The sequence below is a fragment of the Aulostomus chinensis genome, chromosome 21 (genome assembly GCF_037954235.1).
Source record: "Aulostomus chinensis isolate RoL2024-O1b breed Wild chromosome 21, RoL_Achi_v1.0, whole genome shotgun sequence".
Lineage (NCBI taxonomy): Eukaryota > Metazoa > Chordata > Actinopteri > Syngnathiformes > Aulostomidae > Aulostomus > Aulostomus chinensis.
The window spans coordinates 11819562-11841824 of NC_141340.1; the positions used below are offsets into that span (position 1 = coordinate 11819562).

Consider the following 22263-nt stretch of genomic DNA (forward strand, 5'->3'; position numbering starts at 1 on the left):
CTGCTTCTCTTTTGTTTTTTTGTCTCCAGCACGGTTTTCTATTTTATGACTTTAAAAAGTAAAAAAATAAAACAAAAATCAGTTGGCGCCCTATTCTCCTTCACCCTCTATCCCTTACCAACCCCACCCTCGGGTCCCAAAACCCCCTCATCCCTGCTGGAATTGGTCCACATAATAAAAAGGTCAATTGAGGCAAAAAAATGAATTGTGCTCCCCATTTCCCATCATGCATTCCTGCAGTACAATTGAGCAAAGTGGAAAACCAGCTAGAAAACTCACAAAAAAGCTTTACTATTTCTCAAATGTAGAGGAGCCAGACAACCCCCCCCCCCCCCCGAGGGGAAGCAAGGTTTGAGATTAGAAGGAGAGAAGAGTGAAACAGAAAACGGGACATTTAGGGACGGGTGGGGGACAAATTAGGATATTCCACAAAGAGGCAGCTGTGGCTTAACCTCAACAAGAGCCCCACCACGGGGCGACAACCAAGTGCTGGACAGCCGAACCAAAAGGAGCCATCTTTGAGCAGTTCATGTCACAATAGTGTCCATTGAACAAAGGTGGTTGCTGCATATGTAACGAACACTGGGCCTAAGGAGAGGACACCCCTTCCTCAGTGCAGACAGAAACCACATGAAACCCCCCAGTTGGTGCTAGCCCACCCGCATCGCAAATGAGCCTGATGTTCCTCAGCCTCATGAACCCAAATCCAATTCCAGTTTTAAGAACCCCTTACCACCCACCCCAGTGGTTTGTCCTTTCTGAGGGGGGACCAACTACCAAGGCAAAGGTGGACCGGCCCATTTCCTGAAACAGATGCTGTCCAACCCCAATAAAAGCCTTGAGTGGTGTGTCCTGTCTCCTAGTGCGGCAGAATGAAGGGGTGCGGTCTCCAGCCTCAGACAGACGCAGTCGACTGACAGCTGGATTTCTTCTTCAGTCTGGATTCTGAGTCTGTTCTGGTCAGAAATGTCCATGTATGTGTGATTCTCTCTGTACACCCTGTCGGCCATTCACACATATTCATAAAAATAAAAAAAAAATTAACAAAAAAATTAAAATCTTAGTGCATCCTCCTCAGAAAAATACCCCCCTCCCCGACTGTAGAAATAAACAATAAAAGCAGGAAAATAGTCCAAAACCTCATGGTTTGCTTTTTGTTTTGTTCCCCAAATCTAAAAAAATGTCATCATACTCGTTCATCACAGCTTCCATATTTGTCCTTTTTTTCCTTTTTCAATTTTCAGCTGCGGGCTTTAGGAAAACTAAAAAAAATACACTTTCGAAAAAAGCCTTCCTGGTGGACAGTGTATGTGACTGAGGTTCATGAAGCCCCGCCGCCTTCGCCACGCTGATGTCATTTCCATGAGCCTGGTCATCTGCTGTAGTGCAATAGTGTGCTCCACGCCCGGGTGTTCCAATCCCCGGCCCTGAAGAGGGCGCTACAGAGAGCCAGAGGCAGCAGCCTGCAGCTCTTGGAAGGTACTGTCGAAGCAGCGCTTCAGGTCAGAGTAGGTCACAACCAGGACACTTTTCTCATCCCGCGACACCAGACTGATCTTTTCCGGAACACCCGCGTCCAGCTGAACACAGATACGGGGAACCAACATCGTCAATACAACTAGCGGGGACTTTTTTTTTTTTTTTTAGTACATAACCATCGTGCAGTACTAACTTTGTTGAGGCAGGAAACGATGTGGCTGAGGTCGATCCAGGGCGTCCCAGCTTCTGTCACCTGATGAAAGAGATGATCCCGGAAAAGTTTCAGCAGGTAACGGTCGCCCGTTTCCGACCACGTGGGGTCCTTCTGAAACCTGAGTCACACAACGCAACGTTATAGCATAGAAACAGAACCACAAATCACGCAAACCAAAAAAAAAAGGAAAAAAAATCAACATTTATGGAGGTGCGACTTACTCTGGCCGCTCGTTGATGGTGCCCAGTTTGGCCAACAGGCGGAATAGACGGCCATTTTGCACTTCCTGCAGAGAAAACAGTATTTATTGAAACCAAATCAAGTACAGAGCGGAACGGTTAAACGATTTAAACTCTAAATCACGACTTGAGACAACACAAGTAGCTACTCGCAAAGGCTGTGAGTCATTAGATACGCGTTTATACAGCGCGGTGCGTCTGCCCCCAGACAGTCATGCTACCCAATCAGAGGTGAGAGCTCAACGAGTAAAAGTCATTGCTATCCAGTCAGGGGTGACCCGAGGCCACAGCGTATACACACACCAACTACAATTCTGAGAAGAGAACAAAACGGTCCACCATTGATACCAAAATGACAGCGTGTTATTTTTTATTTATTTTTTTTTAAATTTTCCCTTTAATAAAGCGAGGAATCTGTCTGTTTGATTTTTGCTAAACCAGCTCTGAATGGTCCGTTCTGCTCCTTGCAGCCATCGCTGCGGAGTTTCAGGACTCCGGAAACTGGGTGCAGCGTGCATGGAGAGCCCAGAGATGAGGCAGTTCAGCCCAAAACTGGTACACTTCCTCCTTGACTTGACTTTCTCACACCAGTGGGTGCAAACTTCCACTTAACACTTGCAAAAACTTAGCAGTACAAATCTCAAAACACACTTGAGCAGAACTGCTAGAGATCTTATTTTTGCTTTTAATCTACAAGGAAAATCATACTGAGTTCCTCAAAATTCTACTTGGAAGCACCAGTGACATTTTAATACTTTCATTTTTACCTGTTGCTCAGGTTATTGAGTTTCTCCTCAGGGATGGAAAAGGTTTTCATTAAATAACATTTCGCCACAAACAGACAGAGGTGATATTGGGTGCTCTGGACACAAGAGATCATCCCCGCCTCCTCCCATTTAAACCGCAGAGATAAAAATGATACATGTCTAGTAAGACAGAGACAGAAAAAAAAACAAACACTTGAGGCGATAACATTTAAATGAACTTCTGTGTTTTTTTGAGAGGGTGCAGAGTAGAAGAAAGGGGAACTTGGAGCATGAAGGAGGAGACATAAAGGTAGCAGTCAGTGTGTGTCGTTTCACACTCACAGAGAGTACCAATTTACCATCAACATCCTGTGTGCACACAGTTCCCCAAACAGTTGGTCTATTTCTGCCAAATTCACGATAATATCAATTTAAAATCACACAGCCCACTCACGCATATTCCTGAGAGGGAAATCGACTAACTTTAAGTCTTCCTAATGCCTGTACCTTGGCCAGGTCCTCCTCAATAACATCATTTCTCATCTGCGATGCGTCCAGTTGTGTGTAAAACCGGGCTCCAATCATTGGCATGATGTCATTGACACTGCGCAGGCGGGACTGTTCAGTCAGCAGATATCTGCAATCACACACACACACACACACACACACACACACACACACACACACACAGTCAGTTGAGTTCATACCGGTGCGCGCAGTTGTGCACATTTGATGCAGGCACACGTAAAAAAAGTAGCTCTTTAATGCACGTTTCAGTATTTTTAATGAGCCTGAACTAAAAAAACATGAGCTCCCTACATCAGCAGCCTGCTTCTAAAATCAGGTTGAGGTTTGTGGGTTTCACAGTACATTAGAAGCTACTAACATAAAAACTTCAATGTCTGATGAGGTTGTCGTGACAAGCGCAAGTGTTCATTAAAATACGCAACGGCCGATAACAGACAACATGCTGTTTCGTGTGAGCTGTCCTACTTTCTTACAGTATGAGGTTTTTGAGGTCTGAAGAGTAGTTGATGGACACCAGCTCCATGGCCTTCTGCAGGTTCTCCCTTTGGATGCCAGCCAGGGAGTTGCAGGCTAGCGCCAGCACCACCTTGCCCAGTGACACTAGGTCTGCTTGCTGCATGACAAAACACATGAAGCAAATAGTTCGACTGAAGAAAGATAATATCCTTCATCAGACTTTGAGAAGCGGGTAAAGATGTCACACTCTTGAACGACAGACACTGTGGTCGTGCTTCCATCGTGTTTTGATGTGCTTTTGGAAATATCACTTTGGGAAAAAAAACTTGCTTCTTTTTTATGCTTCCCTTGAAGTGTTTTTTGGAAGAAGAAGAAGAAAAAAAGGGCGATGCAAACCCCTATTTTTGGAGGGGGGAAGCTCTGACATTGTGAATCTTTCCTTCATGTGGCTGAGCAGCTGTTTCTGCAGCTGCCGTCTTCCCAAACTTTATCTCTGGGCAGCAGCAGCAACATGGCCAAAAGAAAAATAACAGTTCACAAACTGAAGGTAATTCCTCAACACCTCACTCTGTTTTTCACAAGTAGTTTGCCAAGCTTACACTTCTTCTACTACTGATTGTTATAGGAATGCGTGACAGTGCCTATACCGCCATCTCCTGACAGAAATATACATTGCAGTCATTTATTCACTCAAATCCACCTGATGGAAACACACCTGAATGGCATTTCCTTTGATGCAAAAAAAATTCCAAAATGTACAAAAAAAATATTCACTGAACAAATGGAAACACGATTTGTGTGACAACCCTGTGAGGTACTGCATCGTGTGTGATGCTGCAACATAGAAAGCACCTGGTACTGTGGCATAAGGGCAAGATGATTGGTCTGACTGTTGTCAAACGTTAAGACGTCAAACACCCCAACACAGTTCACCCGTAACCTGCAGAGATCAGAAACCATTATCATTGTTAGTTTTGAGCCCACGTTTGTTCTGAGCATGTAAAACTACATAGTTGTGGGTTAAAAAAAAAGGAAGCTGCAATAACCTCTTCCACCTATTAGGTATTACACTTGGCAGCCGTATCTATACTTTGAGCCAGAGGTTCAAATTCATGCTGCCCCTTCCACCGACAAACATCTGATTAGAATAACAGAGTGAGTGTATGTTGCTGTCTGTGTGTGTGTGTGTGTGTATACCTGGTCTTGCCAGTAATGAGAATCTTGCTGGGGTCCATAACACGGCAGGCTAGTCCAGCCGTGTGAATGGTGCGCAGGGCAGAGCTGAGCTGGACAATGTAGGCCCAGATCAGAGATTCTGGGAGCAGACCTGCATGCTGCCGTGGCGGGGGAGGTTCATGTTGTCCTGCGCGCGTGCGCGCACGCACACACACACACACACACACGCACGCACACGCACGCACACACACACACACACACACACACACACACACACACACAACTTGAAGGGATAGACATTATGTATATTTTCAGAACATCCAACTTTCATTAACATTTTTTAATCTTGTTGGAGAAATATCACTTAAACATGTCACTGATATCAGCTATGAAAACACCAACATGGAGGACACCAGGAACAGCAAAATCCATCTTTCCTTTGAAATAATATTTTTCATGTTGCCTTTTCAAATGCATCTACAAACTCTTGTTCCTATAAAAACATTAGTATGTATAAACACACGTGTTTGCTCGAGCCAACACACAGGCTACTTCCTGTCTGCATTCCTGCTGCTCCGCCCGACAGCACCTGCTCTAGGATCAGTTTCAGCCACAGTTTCCTTCAGGTCCTCATGTCTCTCTTACAAAAACATACATGTCAACTGTCAAAATTGATCATGTACAGACCCTTGAAAAAAAATAATACCCAGCTAGAGCATCAATAATATTAGCATCTGATTTTTGCTTAATTTTCTCATTCTACCCTTCGAATTTTATTTCCTGCATCCTCCTCTCCCTCAATTCAAGGCTTGCAGTTGCAGGCCGTATACCGCACATTCTAGTTGCCATGTTTAATAAAACATGTCCATAACCCCACAAAATTTAAATGTTCTTTTTCTCCCGTCATTGTTGCCTGATAGCTTAGTGATGGGTGCTGGGTACCATTTAAAATGTGTAAAATCTCCCTTTTCTCTCACAAACTCACTCATAAGGAGATCATAGCAGATTTTTAAACCACTGTCCTTTAAATACACTCAAAAACACAGATGTCATCTGTGGTCATTTCTTATTGAACGGCGGTTGTTGTGCACCCCGGCGTTAACAACACCAGGCACTGTCTCCGAGACATAAATGAATGACCTCATTAACACATCGACAGGTATTAAGCGGGGTGCAGGGTGGAGCAGAGTCAGAGGTGTCGCTGAATCTGCTTCGGTGTGATGGAGGAAGGGAGGGAAGACCAACTCACCCCACTTCCTCTTGGTAAAGTACGAGTCTGCTGCTGGGTCGTTGAAGTGTCTGCTGAACATGGTTTCAGCACCCGCATGGAAGTCGTAGGAGAACACCAACGCTAGGGCGGCAAGATGGGAGAAGAGTCAAAAAAACATTAATATCCAGTTAGGCGTACTTCTGTCCCTTTAGTCGCAATCATGTGACAATAAAAAAGATGCACAAAAACAACAGTTCCGACTTATCGTGCACACTTTGGTCAATCCTCAGGGATACATGAAAGGGGAGTGTGTGTTTGGGAGAGAGCCAGAGCTTGGTCTCACCAAAAACAGTCAGCTGAGATCGTGACTGATGCTTGTGCAAACTGATTTCTGTGTTAATGACTTTGTGCAACTGAATGAGCTGGACAAAACTGGCCCAGAACAGCACAGAAGGTCAGTTGACATCATCGCCGAGACCAGGAAAAAGGGACCCGTCGGGTCTCAGCTGAGCGCTCCAGTATATCGCAATGCCAGAGGGACCTGCGGATCAAATAACTTACACGAGCTACCATGCTGATAAGAAAAGTGCACCTGAGATGGCTCTGAAGCCTGAACTAGTGTTGAAACAATTCCCTCAGCATGGGCGGGGCGTGAGGCTGCGATGATCGTAAAAACTTCAACGTTTAGTCGTGGAACAGAGAGGAAGATCCTGGTGCATCTGCAACATCTACAGCACACAAACAAGAAACTGCACGCCAAAATTAAATTGCACACACTCACAGTGGTCTCCAAAGGCCTTTGTGGTGAAGACCTCCCTCAGTGTTACCGAGTTTGAGTGCTGAATCTTCTTCCACATGTCCACCAGCATCATGCACTTGGTGTTAACAAGGCGGAAACCTTTTAAAGAAAACGCATCATGAATATAGAAAATGAGAAGTTAAAATATCTCATACCATCAGTGCAGTTCAACTTCATTCTAAGAAAATTAGGAAACATCACACACAGTGTGTGTTTGCTTATCGTCCCAAGGAAGTCAAGATTTGATTCCCTTTCGACGTCAGAATCAGAATACTTGATTCATCCCCAAGGGAAATTCTGCAACATGCATAAATGATGCAAAATATTTCTGAAAGGAGTCAGGCGTGTTTTACGGGTAATTCTCTCTGCCAAACAAATTTTTCCGTTGTGTGACACCAGAGTCACTTTTCTTCTTCTCGTCTGCAAGTTTCTTACCGTGTATCCTCCTCAGGCAGTAAGGCAGGTCATCTTTGCTGTTGACCGCCTTGTAGCAGGAAGTGATGTAGCTGAAGTTGCTGGTTTTCTGCATGCGGTTTGGTGGAGGGAGGGGCTCAAGGGGAAACAGACTGTGGTAGCTATCCACCTCAGATGGTACATCTGCCAAAGATAGCAGTGGTAAAAGACAAAAAAATAAAATGATGAAAAAACACTCACAAAAACAAGATATGGTAGGCTCTAGATAACATAAGATCAGTGAATTCTGAACAGAAAAAAGGGTACTTGAGGATGTTATGCAATTCTTTTCACGTTTGACCAGCAATATAGTTCCATATTTTGAGCAAATGGTTGAACTTTGTATATGAACAACAAAAAACGCAAATATATTTTGACACTTTTCACTAAAGCGCCATTCCCACCAGCCAAAAAGACAGGCTACCCATTTGTCCACAATGGGAACAACTTTAATAAGAGTTAGCGTTGGCTGCACGGTTTTAAAAATATATCGAATTATGAAAGTTTTGACTGATATGATTTGGATTTACAGGGAATATGTACATTGTTGGTCTTATTTTCATTGACAAGCTGATGTATGTGATAATGGTACCAGTTTTTGGGGAGATCTGAATCAAAAAAAGGCGAGTGATGCCTGTGAGAGGCGGGTACACCCTGGACAGCTTGCTAATCAGCCTTCACTATAAATAAATAACCCTGCCGTAGACATGTAGTTATTGGCTGAGCTCCAATCGCTAATGTGCAGCCTGCTTAGAGCACTTAGAATCTTGGAAACACAAACAATGAGTAGCTGGAGCGCCGCTATTAAAAATTTGCATGAGGAAATGACAGCTTGTTGCCACTGCAGGTAACTTTGGTAACTTTTTGTCATCTTGGCCAAAAAAAATGAACCCATGCATGCTCTAACATTGTTCAGTAAGCGCAGAAAAAAGAACTGGGGCAGAAAATAAAAAAGCTGAAACCAAAGACCTGTTGTCTACAATAGCAGAGATTGTAACAGATGAAACAGGTTTGAATTTTAAATTCTGTTTTCATTGATTTCATTTGTGATGTCAAACACGATGCACCCCAATTAAAACAGCAAGGAAATTCCACATCTACTTCCAACTGGGACGAGGTAAATCAAGTTTTATCAGCAGGTTTACCCATGTTTGAAAACCCAAACGTGAATGAACAAGGAAAGGGGTAAAACCCAGTGAGACACTGACAGACTACACACACCAATATTTGAAAAATCGAGCAGCAAAATTCCTCTCTTCACTCCAAAGCACCTGTGTGTGACTTATCAAATCATTAGCAACCCTCAAGTGGGGAGGGGACCCCTTACCTGGGTTCTCTGAGTGGTCAATCTGGGCCATGGTTATCAGATGTCTGTTTATCAACTCCTACAGGAGATACAGGATGCATCACATCAGACATTTCCTCAAGATAACCAGAAACTCATGAGGGGACATTTTGGCAAAAGAGTAAGGAAAATACCTGTCGGAGTTCATCCGCCATGAAGAAGGACGGGGCATTGGCTTTCGGCTGCATGTAAGCCACATGGGGCGCAGTGGGGGGGTAAATATGGTAGGTAGGAAACACCTGCAATGAAACCAGAAAAAAAAAGCTTCCTATTTAATGAGAAATGAAAACTAGCACCATCGTCTAAAGCCTGATTTATGCTTCTGCGTCGTGGCGACGCCGTACCTACGCCGTCAACGCAGACCCCTACACCGTAGCCCGACGTGCACCTCCAAAAAATCCTGACTGTGACGTGAACGTCAACGGACTGTGATTGGTCCGCTCACACGACGTTTCCGGTTCAGCACAACAACACCGCTATTTTTAAAGTTTCTGTGGTGAGAGCAACACGCAAAAATAAAAATGGACCAAGCCGAAGAAAGAGTTATCGAGGAGGTTCGCAAGTATGACCACCTTGACAACTTCCATTGTTGTCTCTGTCTCTGACCCATGTGCTATGACCGGAAGAAAACTAAGGAATTCGACAAGAGTCCCCCAAAACTATACGAAGATAAAGCCACACCCCTCTAGTGGCTTGGCGGTGAATTACAGAGCAACGCGTTCCCTCGACGCAGAACTATAAATGCACAATGACGACGTAGGGGCTACGGTGTAGGTACGGCGTCGCCACGACGCAGAAGCATAAATTAGGCTTTAGTAATGCTTTATAACTATAGGCTTGAGGCTAGACAAAGGAATCTGATGAAACGAAACTCTTTGAGGGGTAACACATCAGCGCATGAGATTAGCCACAATGACGAAGATTTAAGAATGTAAACATGTGCAAAACAGATCAGCTGGGCAAGGCGAGTTCTTAATTCTTCAGAATCACAACTAAACGTTACAACGTACACACACACACACACACACACACAAAAAGTCTGATATCTAAACGCACCATTCCAGCCATCGGTGCAGGGGTGTTGTCCGTGTAGAAATACGTGGTCCCCCCTACAGTCTCTTTCTGGATTATGTGAGTTCCTGGGTCAGATGCGGTGGTGGGCACCATGTAGTTGACAGGGTTGGGGGTGTGGCTGCGCCGACGAGGAGCAGGTGAGGTGTGGGGTGTAATTTTTGGGGAATGGAGGGGAGAAGATCCAGCAGACAAAGACATGCCTACAAATGGACGGATGAACACATCAGTTGCCATCATGCAATCACTAGTTGCGACACGTTAAAAGCTCCAAAAAGATCCCTGCAGCAAACGAGGTCACGCTATGATTTCAGCAACAGCACAAGCAGCACTGCACATGAGAGGTAATTCCCAAACTTACTGGGTGATAAAACTCATGAGCTACAGAAGCAAAACCAAGCCTTGTAGAAGTAGGACAGAGCAGCTGTAATAATTATTCAGTTGGTAGATCCCTGAAAAAACCCACCTGGTGCCAGCGCCGCCGCTGTGGAGCTGCTGAGGCCAGGATGTGGGAAGAGTGGCGAAGGAAAGGCCTGGACATTGGACTGAGCCATGGTGGCCATTCGTGGAGCTCCCTTAGGGATGAACTCACTCGCTGCCGGATTAGGAGCCTAGTGACAAAGAGAAACAATGAAGATGGAGAATTGAAATTCATCCGAGCATCATAAAACAACGTGAATGTCTTGGATGGTACGCTTGCGTGCTCACCTTTCTCCTTTGAGAAATGCTGAGAGCACCGAAATCACTGAACAGTGACGATGTTGGGGAGTTCACCGGATCTGTGAAAGACCGTAAAGGGTTGAGCAGCGGCGTGCTCAATATTCACTGGATGAGTGCCGACTATTTCAGCTGGTAGCCATGTAGGAGTCTTACCGTGAGTGCTGTGACTGAAGTTCTTGGCACCATCGTTGAGGAGACTGGGAGAGCTGTTGCTGGTAGTAATTCGCTAAAAAAAGAAGATGAATCAAGAACAACTGTGTAGCAAGACCCTCTCTGATATGCACACCAATGTTTTATAACTGAACTGCTCACACACCCACAACAGCACTCGAGAACACCATTCTCAATAGTACGCAACTTAATTTTTATGAGAATTAATCCACCCTGTTGTACCTGCATCATTGAGTATTTAGACTCTGCTGGGCTTCCAAATCCATTGACCCCAATAAAGCTGCTGCTGAAGTAAGAGTTAGTAAGATTGGCATCACTCAGGGTGGCACCTTCCATTCCCGGAACTGTGAATGACAGAAATCAAAGTTTCTCTTACAAACTCCAGGATGTGATATACAGTATTGAGGAATCTGAGGGAAAAGTTTGCATGTCTTCACTGGGTTAGCTTAGCCACCCAGAATAGATGCCACTTAAATAGTTGGCCACCTGCTGAGTGAGACGATGCTACAGCTGCTTTCCAGCGATATCCCTCAGCATCATTTCATTATTTACTACTTCTTAGCGTCACTCACTTGTCCGCGATACTCGTATTTATGGTGGGAGTAAGTCGCGATTGTAATGTGGATGAATGTCAGCAACTTTATGTTTGTTTACATTGTAAAAACGAGGCAACAGAAAGCAAAAACAATGCCCCGTGCACGGCAGCTACGCTAGCTGTTTGCTCAGTTAAGACAAAATCAAAATAACATTTTAACAATAACGCCGCGATTAACGTTAATACAGCTTTACTGCAAGGTACGTGCATTTCCACTGATAGCCACAATCCAAAAGTTAAACTACACGCAGTATAACTTTGTTAAAGTAGTTAGCGTAGAGCTTGTTAGCTAGCACTGGCTAACGGTACACAAGCCAATACTTGTGGGTCGCGGATTTCTGCCCACTCACAGCTGTCACACAGATCAGCAGGCCTCCGAGTGGGCTGCAACAGCATGGCTAGTGTTGTAGGTTGTACTCAACTAGTGCAAAACACTGCATGGTTCAAAAACAAAATCACCCAACAGCTAGACAGTACCGTGCGTGACGTGGAATCGAGCAGAAGCACTTGAATCTCGCATGGCAGGTCAATACACCGCACGTTGTTTTGGGGTAAAGAGGCCTCAATGAATCCTCGGGCTAAATTTTAACAAAGCCGAACAAGGCCCAAATGCAAAGTCGGGGCTCCCCATGTGAGGCCGCGTGTCACCGTAGTTGTTACTCACTGGTTAACAGTGACCCATCCAGAGATGTTCCTGCAGGCCCCAAGGTCTCGCTCTTCTTGGCCACACCGGTTCCCCCACCGCCCGGGCAGGGAACCGCGGACCCGCCGAGGGAATACCCCGCTGGCGTCCCGCCACCCCCGGCCATAGACAACGGGACGGGGCTACCGCCGCCGTGCAGCGGCAAGCTTGCCATGGACGGATCCTCGTGTAGGAACTGACACTCGTCTCCATAAAAGCAGGTTTTGTCTTTCGCGTAGTATCGGCAAAACTTCACCTTGACATTGGGTATCCCGGCACCCCCGAGCGGAGCAGCTGAAGCTGGTAGTCCACTGTTCATGGCACCGCTGCCGCCGCCGCCGCTGCTGCCGGAAGACACTCAAACATAGAGAGACGCAGATAGCTAGCCAGCTAGCTAGCTAGCCTGCAAACTGTTTCCCTTCCAAGCAACTGAATAATTTGACTTCTGAGGGCGCATAGAACTTCCAACGCTCGAGTACTCACATTATAAGGATAGGATGCATTCTGGGTTAAGAGTAAGTCATTGCATGAGCGAAACCCCGCTTGTTGTTGTTGTTGTTGTTGTCGCTATCCCTGCAGCTGCCTTCTTCGCAAAGTAGCCTGTTGTTTTGATCGCAGCAGGCTGCTCTGCTATGGAGCTACTAGCGAAGATTTGCATTGTGGGTATGCGTTCGGAGAGCGTTACCTGCTTCAAATTCAAGTTGCAGCGCCCGTCAGTGCAAGATAATTACAGATAGCAGGGTTGTTAAAGTTCCCCTTCACTCCTCAGTCTGCTGGAGATATATTTGATCTTCAAAATTCTACCTGACACATGACAACTTGCATGGAATAGCAAGTCAATCGAGGTAGGACAACAGTAAAGGCATGCAGGTAACTCGCAAAAATTCACAGGCTACTTCTGTAGTCACAGTGGGTTGCACAAATCATATTTGAAGCAACATAAACTTGCAGTGTTAATATTTCAAATTCTGAAAGAGCTTTGAAATATTACATTACTGTACTCCTGCCCCTCATAAGCTGTGATAACAAATCCCGTGTGGAGAAATACATAGTTTAGTGCAAATTTATGTGAATTCACTGAATAGGAGAAGAAAGTATTCATTGATTGTGCAGCCAGGCGTGGTCACTCCCCGGAGTAAAGGCCACATCCTCCTCATCAAAGTTAGTCAAGAGGACGTAACGCTGTCAGACAGACATCAATGCAGAGGAGGCACTCAAATATGATTGTGGGTGAGTCAGACCCTTTTAGAACAGCCTTTACAAATGCAGAATAGAATAAATAAAAGAATAAAAAGAATAAATAATAGAATAAAAGAATTCTGAGTGTTTTAAACTGAAGTTCAAAAAATATTTGATTTCGTTATCCTCTGTTATGTTGACTTGAAAATGATGGCAGGATATAATTTGTGTTTTTTTGGTTATATTTGTATATTAGTAGTATAACTGGAACATAGCCCACCATGGTTGATTGATCTGAAGATCGAATGTGTCAATAGTTATCTATCTATCTATGTATCTATCTATGTGTGCGTGTGTGGATAGATAGAATGGGAACTGATGGCTTAGGGCTTGCACGCCAATAACCAATATCAGAAAGAGAAACTTGACTATTATGCTTTATAATCCTATTTCTAGCCATATATTTATGAAAAATATCATATACTTAACCATATTAGAGAATCATGGTGTTAGATATGTCTCATCACTTTTAGATAGATTTTTTTCTTCTAATTTTTTAAAGAACACTTTCAATACTAAAGTTGAAACTTTTCTGCCTCTCAAGCTGTTCTGCTGTTGCTTGCTGTTGGTGTGACAGCACAGAGCGACATCTGTGTACCCAGCAATGAGGTAACAATACATCAGGTACTATTGTATATTTTTGAAGGCATTCAAAGTAATATCATCAGTATTTGCTTTTAGGCTTAAGCGAATATAAGAATCTGAATTGAAATACATTATAATGAGCAAATGTTACATCACTATTACCAAAATAACAAAAGATAAATTATGTGTATTGATTATTTATTGTACATTTTGCCAGCAATAAACAAAGATTATTTATTTATGTATTCATTCTTTTATTTCATTAATCTATGACTGATACTGCATATCCATAAAAAGGCAGTGAATTATTTCATTCTACATGCCACCAAAAGTGTCTTACGCTATTTTCTTTTTTACATTAATTACAATTTAACTATGTCCTTCGTTTTTGTTTTTTTTTTTTTGAAAGATGATATATTTGAATTGTTTTGTGTGCAATATGGGTTCACTTATTAACATTCAAGCAATCATGCAGAACATATTATGATCAATATTCTTGATAAATCTCTGCTGCTGCTGTCATGTCACTTTAGTTTTAACATGCAACCGCTCCTAAAAATTGAGACAAGGTATGAGTGGGTCACATCTGCGCTCTCACTGAGCAATAGCACTACTCCAACATAGTTCATTTTCGCAGACCAAAGAAATGTTGAAAAAGGGATTCTTATCATGGAGGAATTTTGCAAACAAACTGGAAGTCAGAAAAATTGCATAAAAAAACATTTTGACATGTCGCAGTAGGAAGGTCATCTTTGTAAACTTCCCTATTTTTGATGAGACATAGTGAAAACAGCTGGATCCTAAAACAGTTTGTCCTATTTTTCAGGTGGTGTGTTTTCTTCCCGCTGAATATCTGAATGGAACTGGTGCCGTCGACTTAGAGGTGTTTGTAGGTAAGAAACTGGTCATCTCTCTGGAAGGCTTCGATGGACACACTGTATGTCACTGGATGGGAGGAACACACTCAGTACCATCAATGTAAGTGCACACTTGTCGGTCTGTTCTCTCTTTTTTATGGAGACATAATCAATAGAGTTTTTGTCTGCAAATTCAACCAGAGAAGGGAGATTTTCCACCATCCTGCAATCCCTTTCCATGACTGATTCTGGTGCATACGCGCTGAGCTGTGAGACCCGCAATGGCACCAGCCACTTCTCACTGTCTGTGACTCTCCGTGTAGTCATGCGTAAGTATCTCTCATGTCCCATCACCTCTACTACCAGAGCATGCACACTAACCACAGAAAGCAAGCATATGACTGCGTGATGGCTGCACAAACCTAGCATGGTTCTACAGTGATATTCATTATCTGCCCCCTCTTTTGTTTTGTCCTAGAACGTCCCACAAAACCTCAGCTGACACTGGTTAATGTAAATGTCCCAAAGTCTTCTCCTCGTTTTAAGTGTGTGTCTGAGGGTTTCCCAAAGCCCACAATTGAATGGACCACGTAAGATGTTATTTATGTATTAAAATGCACATCATATCATTACAATCCAGTCTTCTGACTTTACTCCAATGTTTCGACAGACCTCTGGGTGAGAGGAACAGCGCTGGAGTAGCAGGGACCACAGTAAAGAGTTTTGAATATCACAGTCAAGGAGTGATGTGTTGTGCAACTAACCTTGAAGGGCAAGAATGCTCCCAACTCTATGATTATGGTAATTAAATATTAACAATTCCAATACATCTTTCCAACAAAATATCTATCTTTGATAAAGCAAAGTGATTATAAGTAAATGTGTGTGTGTGGGGGGGGGTGCAATATATTGCAATACTTTTTCTGAACACAACATCGATATTCCAGCTCTTAATATGGATTGTTTTCAAATAGTAATTCATGTTTTTGACAGAAAATTAATAAAATGCAACTTCTGCACCTCCACTCTGAGCGCTGCATTTCCTGTAGTAGCAAGCGAGGCAGTCAAGGAAGTGGCCGGTCAGAAGCCAACGTGGCAGAGAAACTAAAAACACTCTGGAATCTTTAAAGCAGACATTTGGAGGCAAATTGGCAAAACACAAATTGGACAAAGAAAATGCATTTTGCAAACCTTGTCTCGCTGCCATGAGATTTTCATGCTCCTGTAGAATATCGTAAAATATCGGGATATCGTGATTCTGCTGGATTGGGATTCTATCGTATCATGAAATCTGTCATATTGTGAGGTCCTTGCCAATACCCACCTCCAGTACTTATGGAATTCAACCAAAACATCTAAAGAACAGCCCTTCAAGTCATTAAATCGTTCACGTGTATGGTTTTTATTTCTTTATTTTTTTAGATTTAGGAAATGACACAACGAAGAGTGACGAGGGTTCTAGCATAATCACGAGCCCTGGCGATTCTTTACTGCTTCGCTGCAGAATGCAACTTAATGAAAAGTCCTCACCGGTTTGGAAGAGGGACAACAAAGCAATGGATAACCTCACATTAGCATGCCCTTCTAAGACCACGGAGGAGGTATAGTAACTCCAACCCAACACTAACTGTGTTTTTATACTTACAACAACCATCTTTTTGGGGAATACATTGTCCTTCCTCTGCAGAGCCTGACGAGACGATAGATACCCTTCTGTCCTCTGTGTGAGCTGAGACCTACCGACACCAACTAGATTATACGTCTTTTACTTCATAATGAATGTTATATACAACTTATTAATGAAGGAAATACTGTTGGGGAGAAAAGTATATGGAGGCTAACAACTTCCCCCACTGCCATTCACTGTGCTAAGCTAACTAGGAGCAAGCTACTCTATAGGGCTCAGCTCCCTAATGCATGAACAGAAGGGGAAAGGGCAGCCGTATTCTTGTCTAGCTCAAAGAGGCTGGCAAACGTCCAAAAAGTTGCAATTTCTCTTTGATGCTCCTTTGTCTTAAACACAACTCACCAAATAAATATTTAAAATGATTAATGATGCACTTTTTTTCCAGATCTGCATTAAAAATGCAACACAATTCGGTACTTTGATGGCCTACTTGTTCATTGAATCTGTCAGTGTGGAGCACAACGGTGTGTACACCTGCTGGAATCAAGAGGAGAAAACCAAATCTGTTTACGTTAACGTCCAGGGTTAGTAGAGCCTATTTCATGTCATTTATATTTTACATTTGAGCGATGGTTGTTTTCTCTCACTTTTTGGCCCGTTTGTACAATTTGTTCATGCTCTAACTTAATTCTCGTGTCACCACAGCTGAAGATTTCCTCTCTGTCCAGCTGGAGAACACCAAACTTGTCTTAGTCCAGGAAGCATCCATGTCCTGTTTGCAGGCGAATGTTTCTTACCACCCTGTGCTCCAGTACTGCACCTGGACAGCTCCTGATGGAAATATGACAAAATGCGTCAGGGACACATGGGTGACAAAGCACAGGTATTATCAATGTCCCATTGCTATGATAAAAGCAAAGAGATTTCCACGGGGTCATATGATGCTGAGCTCTGTGTTGCTGTCTTCTCAGGACTGTGAGGCTATGTGATCCACTCATATCTGGAGAATATAAGTTACACTTGAAAGCGGGAGGACAAAACAAAACAAAGACTATATCTGTGTGTGTTGTAGGTGAGTGAGAATCAGTCATAACACAATTCATTTTTTTTTTAAATGACTATATTTTTAATGAACTGACAACTAACTTTGTTGCAGATGAGCCAAAGTTCAAATTCAACGCTAACCAGCTTGATAAGAACATCACTGTTGAGACTGTGGCTGCTGTGCCAGCAAATTATACTTGGAAGTCTTGTCTTTCGAACAATGACAGGTAGCGTACTGCTGTAATCCCCGACTTACACACCCTCAGCCTCAGGGTTGCTCTTCAAATCTCCCGCTTTCTGTCTTGTTGCAGCTGTGAAACGGATTCTCTGTGGGAGGAGATCCCAGGTGTCTCCCAAACAGACTCCGATGTTCTGTGTAGCAAGACGATCCAAAGCTCACTGAGCAGGGATCAGTGGGGTGGACACTATTTAAAGTTTTGCCTTGTTAATTCACTTGACTCCTGGTGCAAAGTTAAACATCCGGTGTACTACACATTTCTACCCCAGGCCTCAAGAGGTAGTGTAAGATTTATTCCACATACCACAATTGTTGTTTTTGACTGTCATTGTCATGCACACTTTTTTTTTTATTGTTGTTGGGGTTTTTTTGTTTTTTTTTTGAAGATGTTGCAAATTCACACGGCAGTTTGTTGGTGCTGAAAGTGGGCAGCTTGCTGCTTGTTCTGGCTTTGATTGCGGTCAGTGTGGTGCTCGTGTATTTCGTCAAAAAGAAGGTACGCATCTGCACACGCGCATGCCGCGAACACAGACACACACAATGACGAGACACCAACCTTTTGCGTTTCCATCAGAAGCCCCAGTATCAACCCCAGCTCCAGATGATCCAGATGGTTGGACCCAATGAGAATGATTACATCTACATGAACTTCAAGGATTTTGAGTATGAACCGAAATGGGAGTTTCCCAGAGAGAACTTGGAATTAGGTATTAATAACATTCACTTTAGGTGGAACATTGGGTTTTTTTAAAAATTATGATTACAAGTTACATTTAGAGCCTGTAGGGTCCGTGTGAGAGAGTACCTGTGTCACCCCCAGGTAAAGAACTAGGCTCTGGTGCTTTTGGTATGGTGGTCCAGGCCACAGCGTATGGCATCAATAAACCGGGAGTCTCGCAGCAGGTGGCCGTCAAGATGCTTAAAGGTCAGGGTTTCAAATATGCAAGCAAATTATTAGAATTTCAGTAAAACCCGCTTATTGAGAATTTTACCGCAACAGAGAAACACCAGAGTGTGGAGAAAGAGGCTCTGATGTCAGAGCTCAAGATGCTGACTCACATCGGTCACCATGCCAACATCGTTAACCTACTCGGGGCGTGCACTAACTCAGGTACTGCTCCTGATCACATTTGTGCACAATCGAAAATCACCAATCTTAAAAAAAACATATTTGGATTTTATCCTAAAGGTTCAAAAGCAACATACAAAAATGTCCGATGAATAATACTTCTCCCTCTGTAGGCCCGATATACCTGATTTTCCAGTACTGCTGTCATGGAGATCTGCTGAACTACCTTAGAAACAACAGCGAGCGCTACCACAAGTCTGTCGCTGATGCTTTCAGTAAGGACCGCTTCCGCAGCCTTTACCACAACCTGCAGCCGAGTAAAACCTCCAGGTGGGGAAATAAAAGCAAATATGAGCATAGTAGGAAGAGGATTAGAGATTGTTTGAGGAGGAGATTTAGCTCAAATATGTAGGCAAGAACTACTATTATTATTCTGTGTGCAGGGTTTAATTTGACATATTATGACATTGTTTTGTTGTGTTTTCAGTAAACTAGAGACCGGAGTGGACAACTACATGCCCATGTACCCCGCTACCACCAGGGGGCAGGAGAATATTGGCCTCCTGACTCTCAACTTGAGTGACATGAGCAGCACTGAAGGTCAGAAAATCAGAGTTTTTAGAACTCAAATTAAAAACAGGTCTGTTCTGATCCTAATGGATTCCAGCTTCTCTGCAGACCCTGAGATCTATGACAACCCAGATGATAACACAGAAGACCTGCAGGCGCTGACCTTTGATGACCTCTTGAGCTTTGCCTTCCAGGTGGCCAAAGGCATGGAGTTCCTCTCCTCTAAAAATGTAAGGAGCAAAGAGCCACACGGACTAAACGCTCAACATTGTCCACACTCCAACACACATTGTTTTTCCATGTTCTGCTGGTGCAAACATCATACTTGAGATAAAACGATTTGCCCATTTCAAATACAGAGATAAACTTTATCTACTGAATATACTTGGCTACAAAAAATACCTACAATCTAGCCTGTTTTTCAGATAACACTCATGCAAAACTCCTGTTACATTCAGTCAGAACTCCAAAACACAGTTCAGAAATGACATCTCAGTTCAATCAAACCCCCAAGTTTTTATAATGTCAGCTTTTTATGGATGAGGTGATTGAACTTCACACTGTGGGAAATATTCACACTTAAGTAGAAACCCTCTGTTACAGGTAAAACTCCTACTAAGAAAATATTATGTTATCAAAATTTGTAGTGTTCATATTTGAACTTTTGTATCCCAGTGCATCAAATGTTGTGTTGTCATTTCTGAAAAAAAATTGGAAAATCGTGAGACTCGCCACTAAACGTGTTTCAGTGTTTGAAAGGATTATCAAAGTTGTTGACTCGCAATTTATCTGTAAACTTTGGGGTTTTGATTTTGGGTTTTTTTTTTTTTTTTGCTGTCCTTTTTTTTTAAAAAAAAAAAGAGAAATTATATTTCAAGCTTTTTATTTCCAGTAACAAATAAATAAATCTAAATAAAACTGTCAGGTAAATGTATCTGTATGAAGAATTGTTTCCCTCTGAGATGTATTAGAAGAGAAGGAGAATAAATCAAGGCCAGTACATGAGGAAATGTACGTTCCACCTCTATCTGCCTGCAGTGTATCCATCGAGACCTGGCAGCTCGCAACGTCTTAGTGACGAAGGGCAGACTGGTGAAAATTGGGGACTTTGGACTGGCCCGGGACATCGACAACGACACCAACTACGTTGTGAGGGGAAACGTACGTCGCACGATGCTGCTTAATGCTCCTTTTGCAGCGTAGTCCTGTCTGGTTTCACTTCCAGTTTTACTGTCTTGCAGGTGCGTCTGCCGGTGAAGTGGATGGCACCAGAGAGCATCTTTCAGGGGATGTACACCATGAAGAGCGACATCTGGGCGTACGGCATCCTGCTCTGGGAGATATTCTCATTAGGTAGCCCTCTCAGATAAGCTGGACATTCTAGACAAAAAATAAATAAATTAACAACTCTGCCCAAAAGTTGATAGAAGCTGTGTCTCTGGCTTCAGGTGTGACTCCATACCCAGGCATGAAGGTAGATCACACCTTCTACTCACTGATAGAGAGAGGCTTAAAGATGGACTGTCCGTACTACGCCGATGAGTCTGTGTAGGTGTCTTGTCTGTGTGCAAAATTAGAGTTATGAATGTTTGAATACTTCATCATCTTTTTATTTATAGGTATGAGATGATGTGCAACTGTTGGGCCTTGGATCCCTGCAGCCGCCCTTCTTTCTCCAAACTGGTGTCTTTTATGTCCAACCAGCTGACAGACCGAGAGGAGAAGGTACAGTAAGGCAGAAATCCTCTTATTAGTCATAGCTTTTTCACTTCCACGTCTCAGACTGCACATCCGCTGCAGGTATTGTCTAACTCTGTCTCCTTGCTTAATAACCAAGGCACCTTCCTCTTTCAGCTCTATCACAACACGCTCGACCAGACATCTGGCGACTACCAGAATGCCCCCGTCAGCCTGGACATTTCTGCTTTGACGAAACAGGAGAACAAGATAGAGACGGGCAATGATTACTGTCACCCCCAGGCTACTGAGGAGAGACAAGCAGACGCGTCCGACTCAGAGATGTTGGAAGATGTCAAGAAACATCTTGACGTGATCGCTACGCACCAATAACCCGATTCTTGTATTTTATCCACTCAATTTATGTGAATTAAGGGTGGTATAAATCTCGATAAACCTCTCAGTATTACCCTTCTTGACCCCCCCTCCCCGCCCTGCCCCTGCACCTTTTATAAAGCATCTTTGAGGACCAAGAAAAGCACTATAATTTAAGTAGTATTATTTTTATTATATCATCACAGGCCCTATAATGACATTAATATAATTAAATTAATTTGTATTTTATTGAAGTCCTACAATCTGCCAACCAATTTTAATTTTGGAATATTCCTCATGATAAAAATCTGATGCAAATGAAGATTTTTTTTCATCCTACGATGTTTGTTGTGAAGCTAAAAAAAAAAAATCCAAAACAAATATTCTCTTTTGACACAAAGCTGTAACTTTTTATACAACATACTCTTATACTGTAGCATAGCATAAACTTTTCATTACAGACTATAGGGTTATTATATAAATATAAGGAAGCTTGTTACCCTCTGGTATCTTTATATTATTGTTAAGCAGTGAGACTTAATAGCATTGATTTTACAATTGTTTAATATTACTTGCAGTTTCAACTCATCATTTATGTTTTGTACTGGATTTTTAATTGCGTGTCGTTATACTGAAGTATTAAACCTGCAATAAATATTTACGGAATGAAAAATACAAATGGCTCTGAATATTGTGACCACCCTCATACACCACGTGGCCCTCCTCAGTTGCTGATTGGAAACTAGGTGCACAAGAGGAAATATATATAAATAAATAAATAAATATAAACTCATCTATATGAAGTGTAACATAAGGAAACGTTTAGCTTTTGTTTGTCACATCCAGTTAGTCATGTCTGATTAATCAGAGAGCCAATTTGCATAATGGAGAAGCAAATTTACGTCTAAACATTGGCAGTAAAGTGGACAAGCTTCTTACTTACGTCACCGTTTGTCAGTTTTCCAAATCAAATTCAGCCACTTGCAGGAAATGCAGTAGTATAAATACACATTCCTCTATTAATTTATGTTGCTAGGCAACGAATAGAAATAAACAATGGCGAATGTAAATAAGACCCGCACCGAGTTTTTATCCTAC

The 22263-nt window shown here is 42.9% G+C and overlaps 2 protein-coding genes across 4 annotated transcripts; one reads left to right on the plus strand and one right to left on the minus strand.

Annotated features, from left to right (window-relative positions):
* Positions 1 to 309: 309 nt before the first annotated feature.
* pan3 (poly(A) specific ribonuclease subunit PAN3) lies at positions 310 to 12556 on the minus strand. Of its 3 annotated transcripts, none has more exons than XM_086192163.1 (19): positions 12368 to 12552; positions 11867 to 12225; positions 10830 to 10951; positions 10590 to 10662; positions 10425 to 10495; positions 10183 to 10327; positions 9702 to 9919; positions 8780 to 8884; positions 8628 to 8685; positions 7283 to 7444; positions 6830 to 6946; positions 6088 to 6189; positions 4860 to 5025; positions 4515 to 4602; positions 3680 to 3819; positions 3186 to 3315; positions 1915 to 1979; positions 1673 to 1811; positions 310 to 1580 (listed from the first exon to the last, which is right to left on the minus strand). In XM_086192163.1, the coding sequence occupies exons 1-19, from the start codon at positions 12385 to 12387 to the stop codon at positions 1440 to 1442; spliced, it is 2421 nt and encodes an 806-aa protein (XP_086048289.1). In that variant the 5' UTR covers positions 12388 to 12552; the 3' UTR covers positions 310 to 1439. The 3 variants fall into 3 exon arrangements, 2 of the variants coding, with proteins under 2 accessions (XP_086048289.1, XP_086048288.1); XM_086192162.1 differs by having other exon boundaries at positions 11867 to 12228; XR_015111055.1 differs by lacking the exon at positions 310 to 1580 and adding an exon at positions 2700 to 2858 and having other exon boundaries at positions 1736 to 1811; positions 11867 to 12228; positions 12368 to 12556.
* LOC147241708 (receptor-type tyrosine-protein kinase FLT3-like) lies at positions 12446 to 21826 on the plus strand. The gene is made up of 25 exons (XM_086192161.1): positions 12446 to 12729; positions 12970 to 13114; positions 13668 to 13747; positions 14535 to 14686; positions 14767 to 14894; positions 15044 to 15155; positions 15236 to 15366; positions 15988 to 16166; positions 16638 to 16776; positions 16898 to 17075; positions 17164 to 17264; positions 17349 to 17463; positions 17548 to 17753; positions 17861 to 17970; positions 18049 to 18181; positions 18295 to 18399; positions 18475 to 18585; positions 18717 to 18873; positions 19031 to 19143; positions 19222 to 19343; positions 20152 to 20274; positions 20355 to 20466; positions 20562 to 20661; positions 20733 to 20838; positions 20968 to 21826. Exons 2-25 carry the CDS (start codon positions 13084 to 13086, stop codon positions 21181 to 21183), a joined length of 3060 nt encoding a protein of 1019 aa, XP_086048287.1. The 5' UTR covers positions 12446 to 12729; positions 12970 to 13083; the 3' UTR covers positions 21184 to 21826.
* Positions 21827 to 22263: the final 437 nt, after the last annotated feature.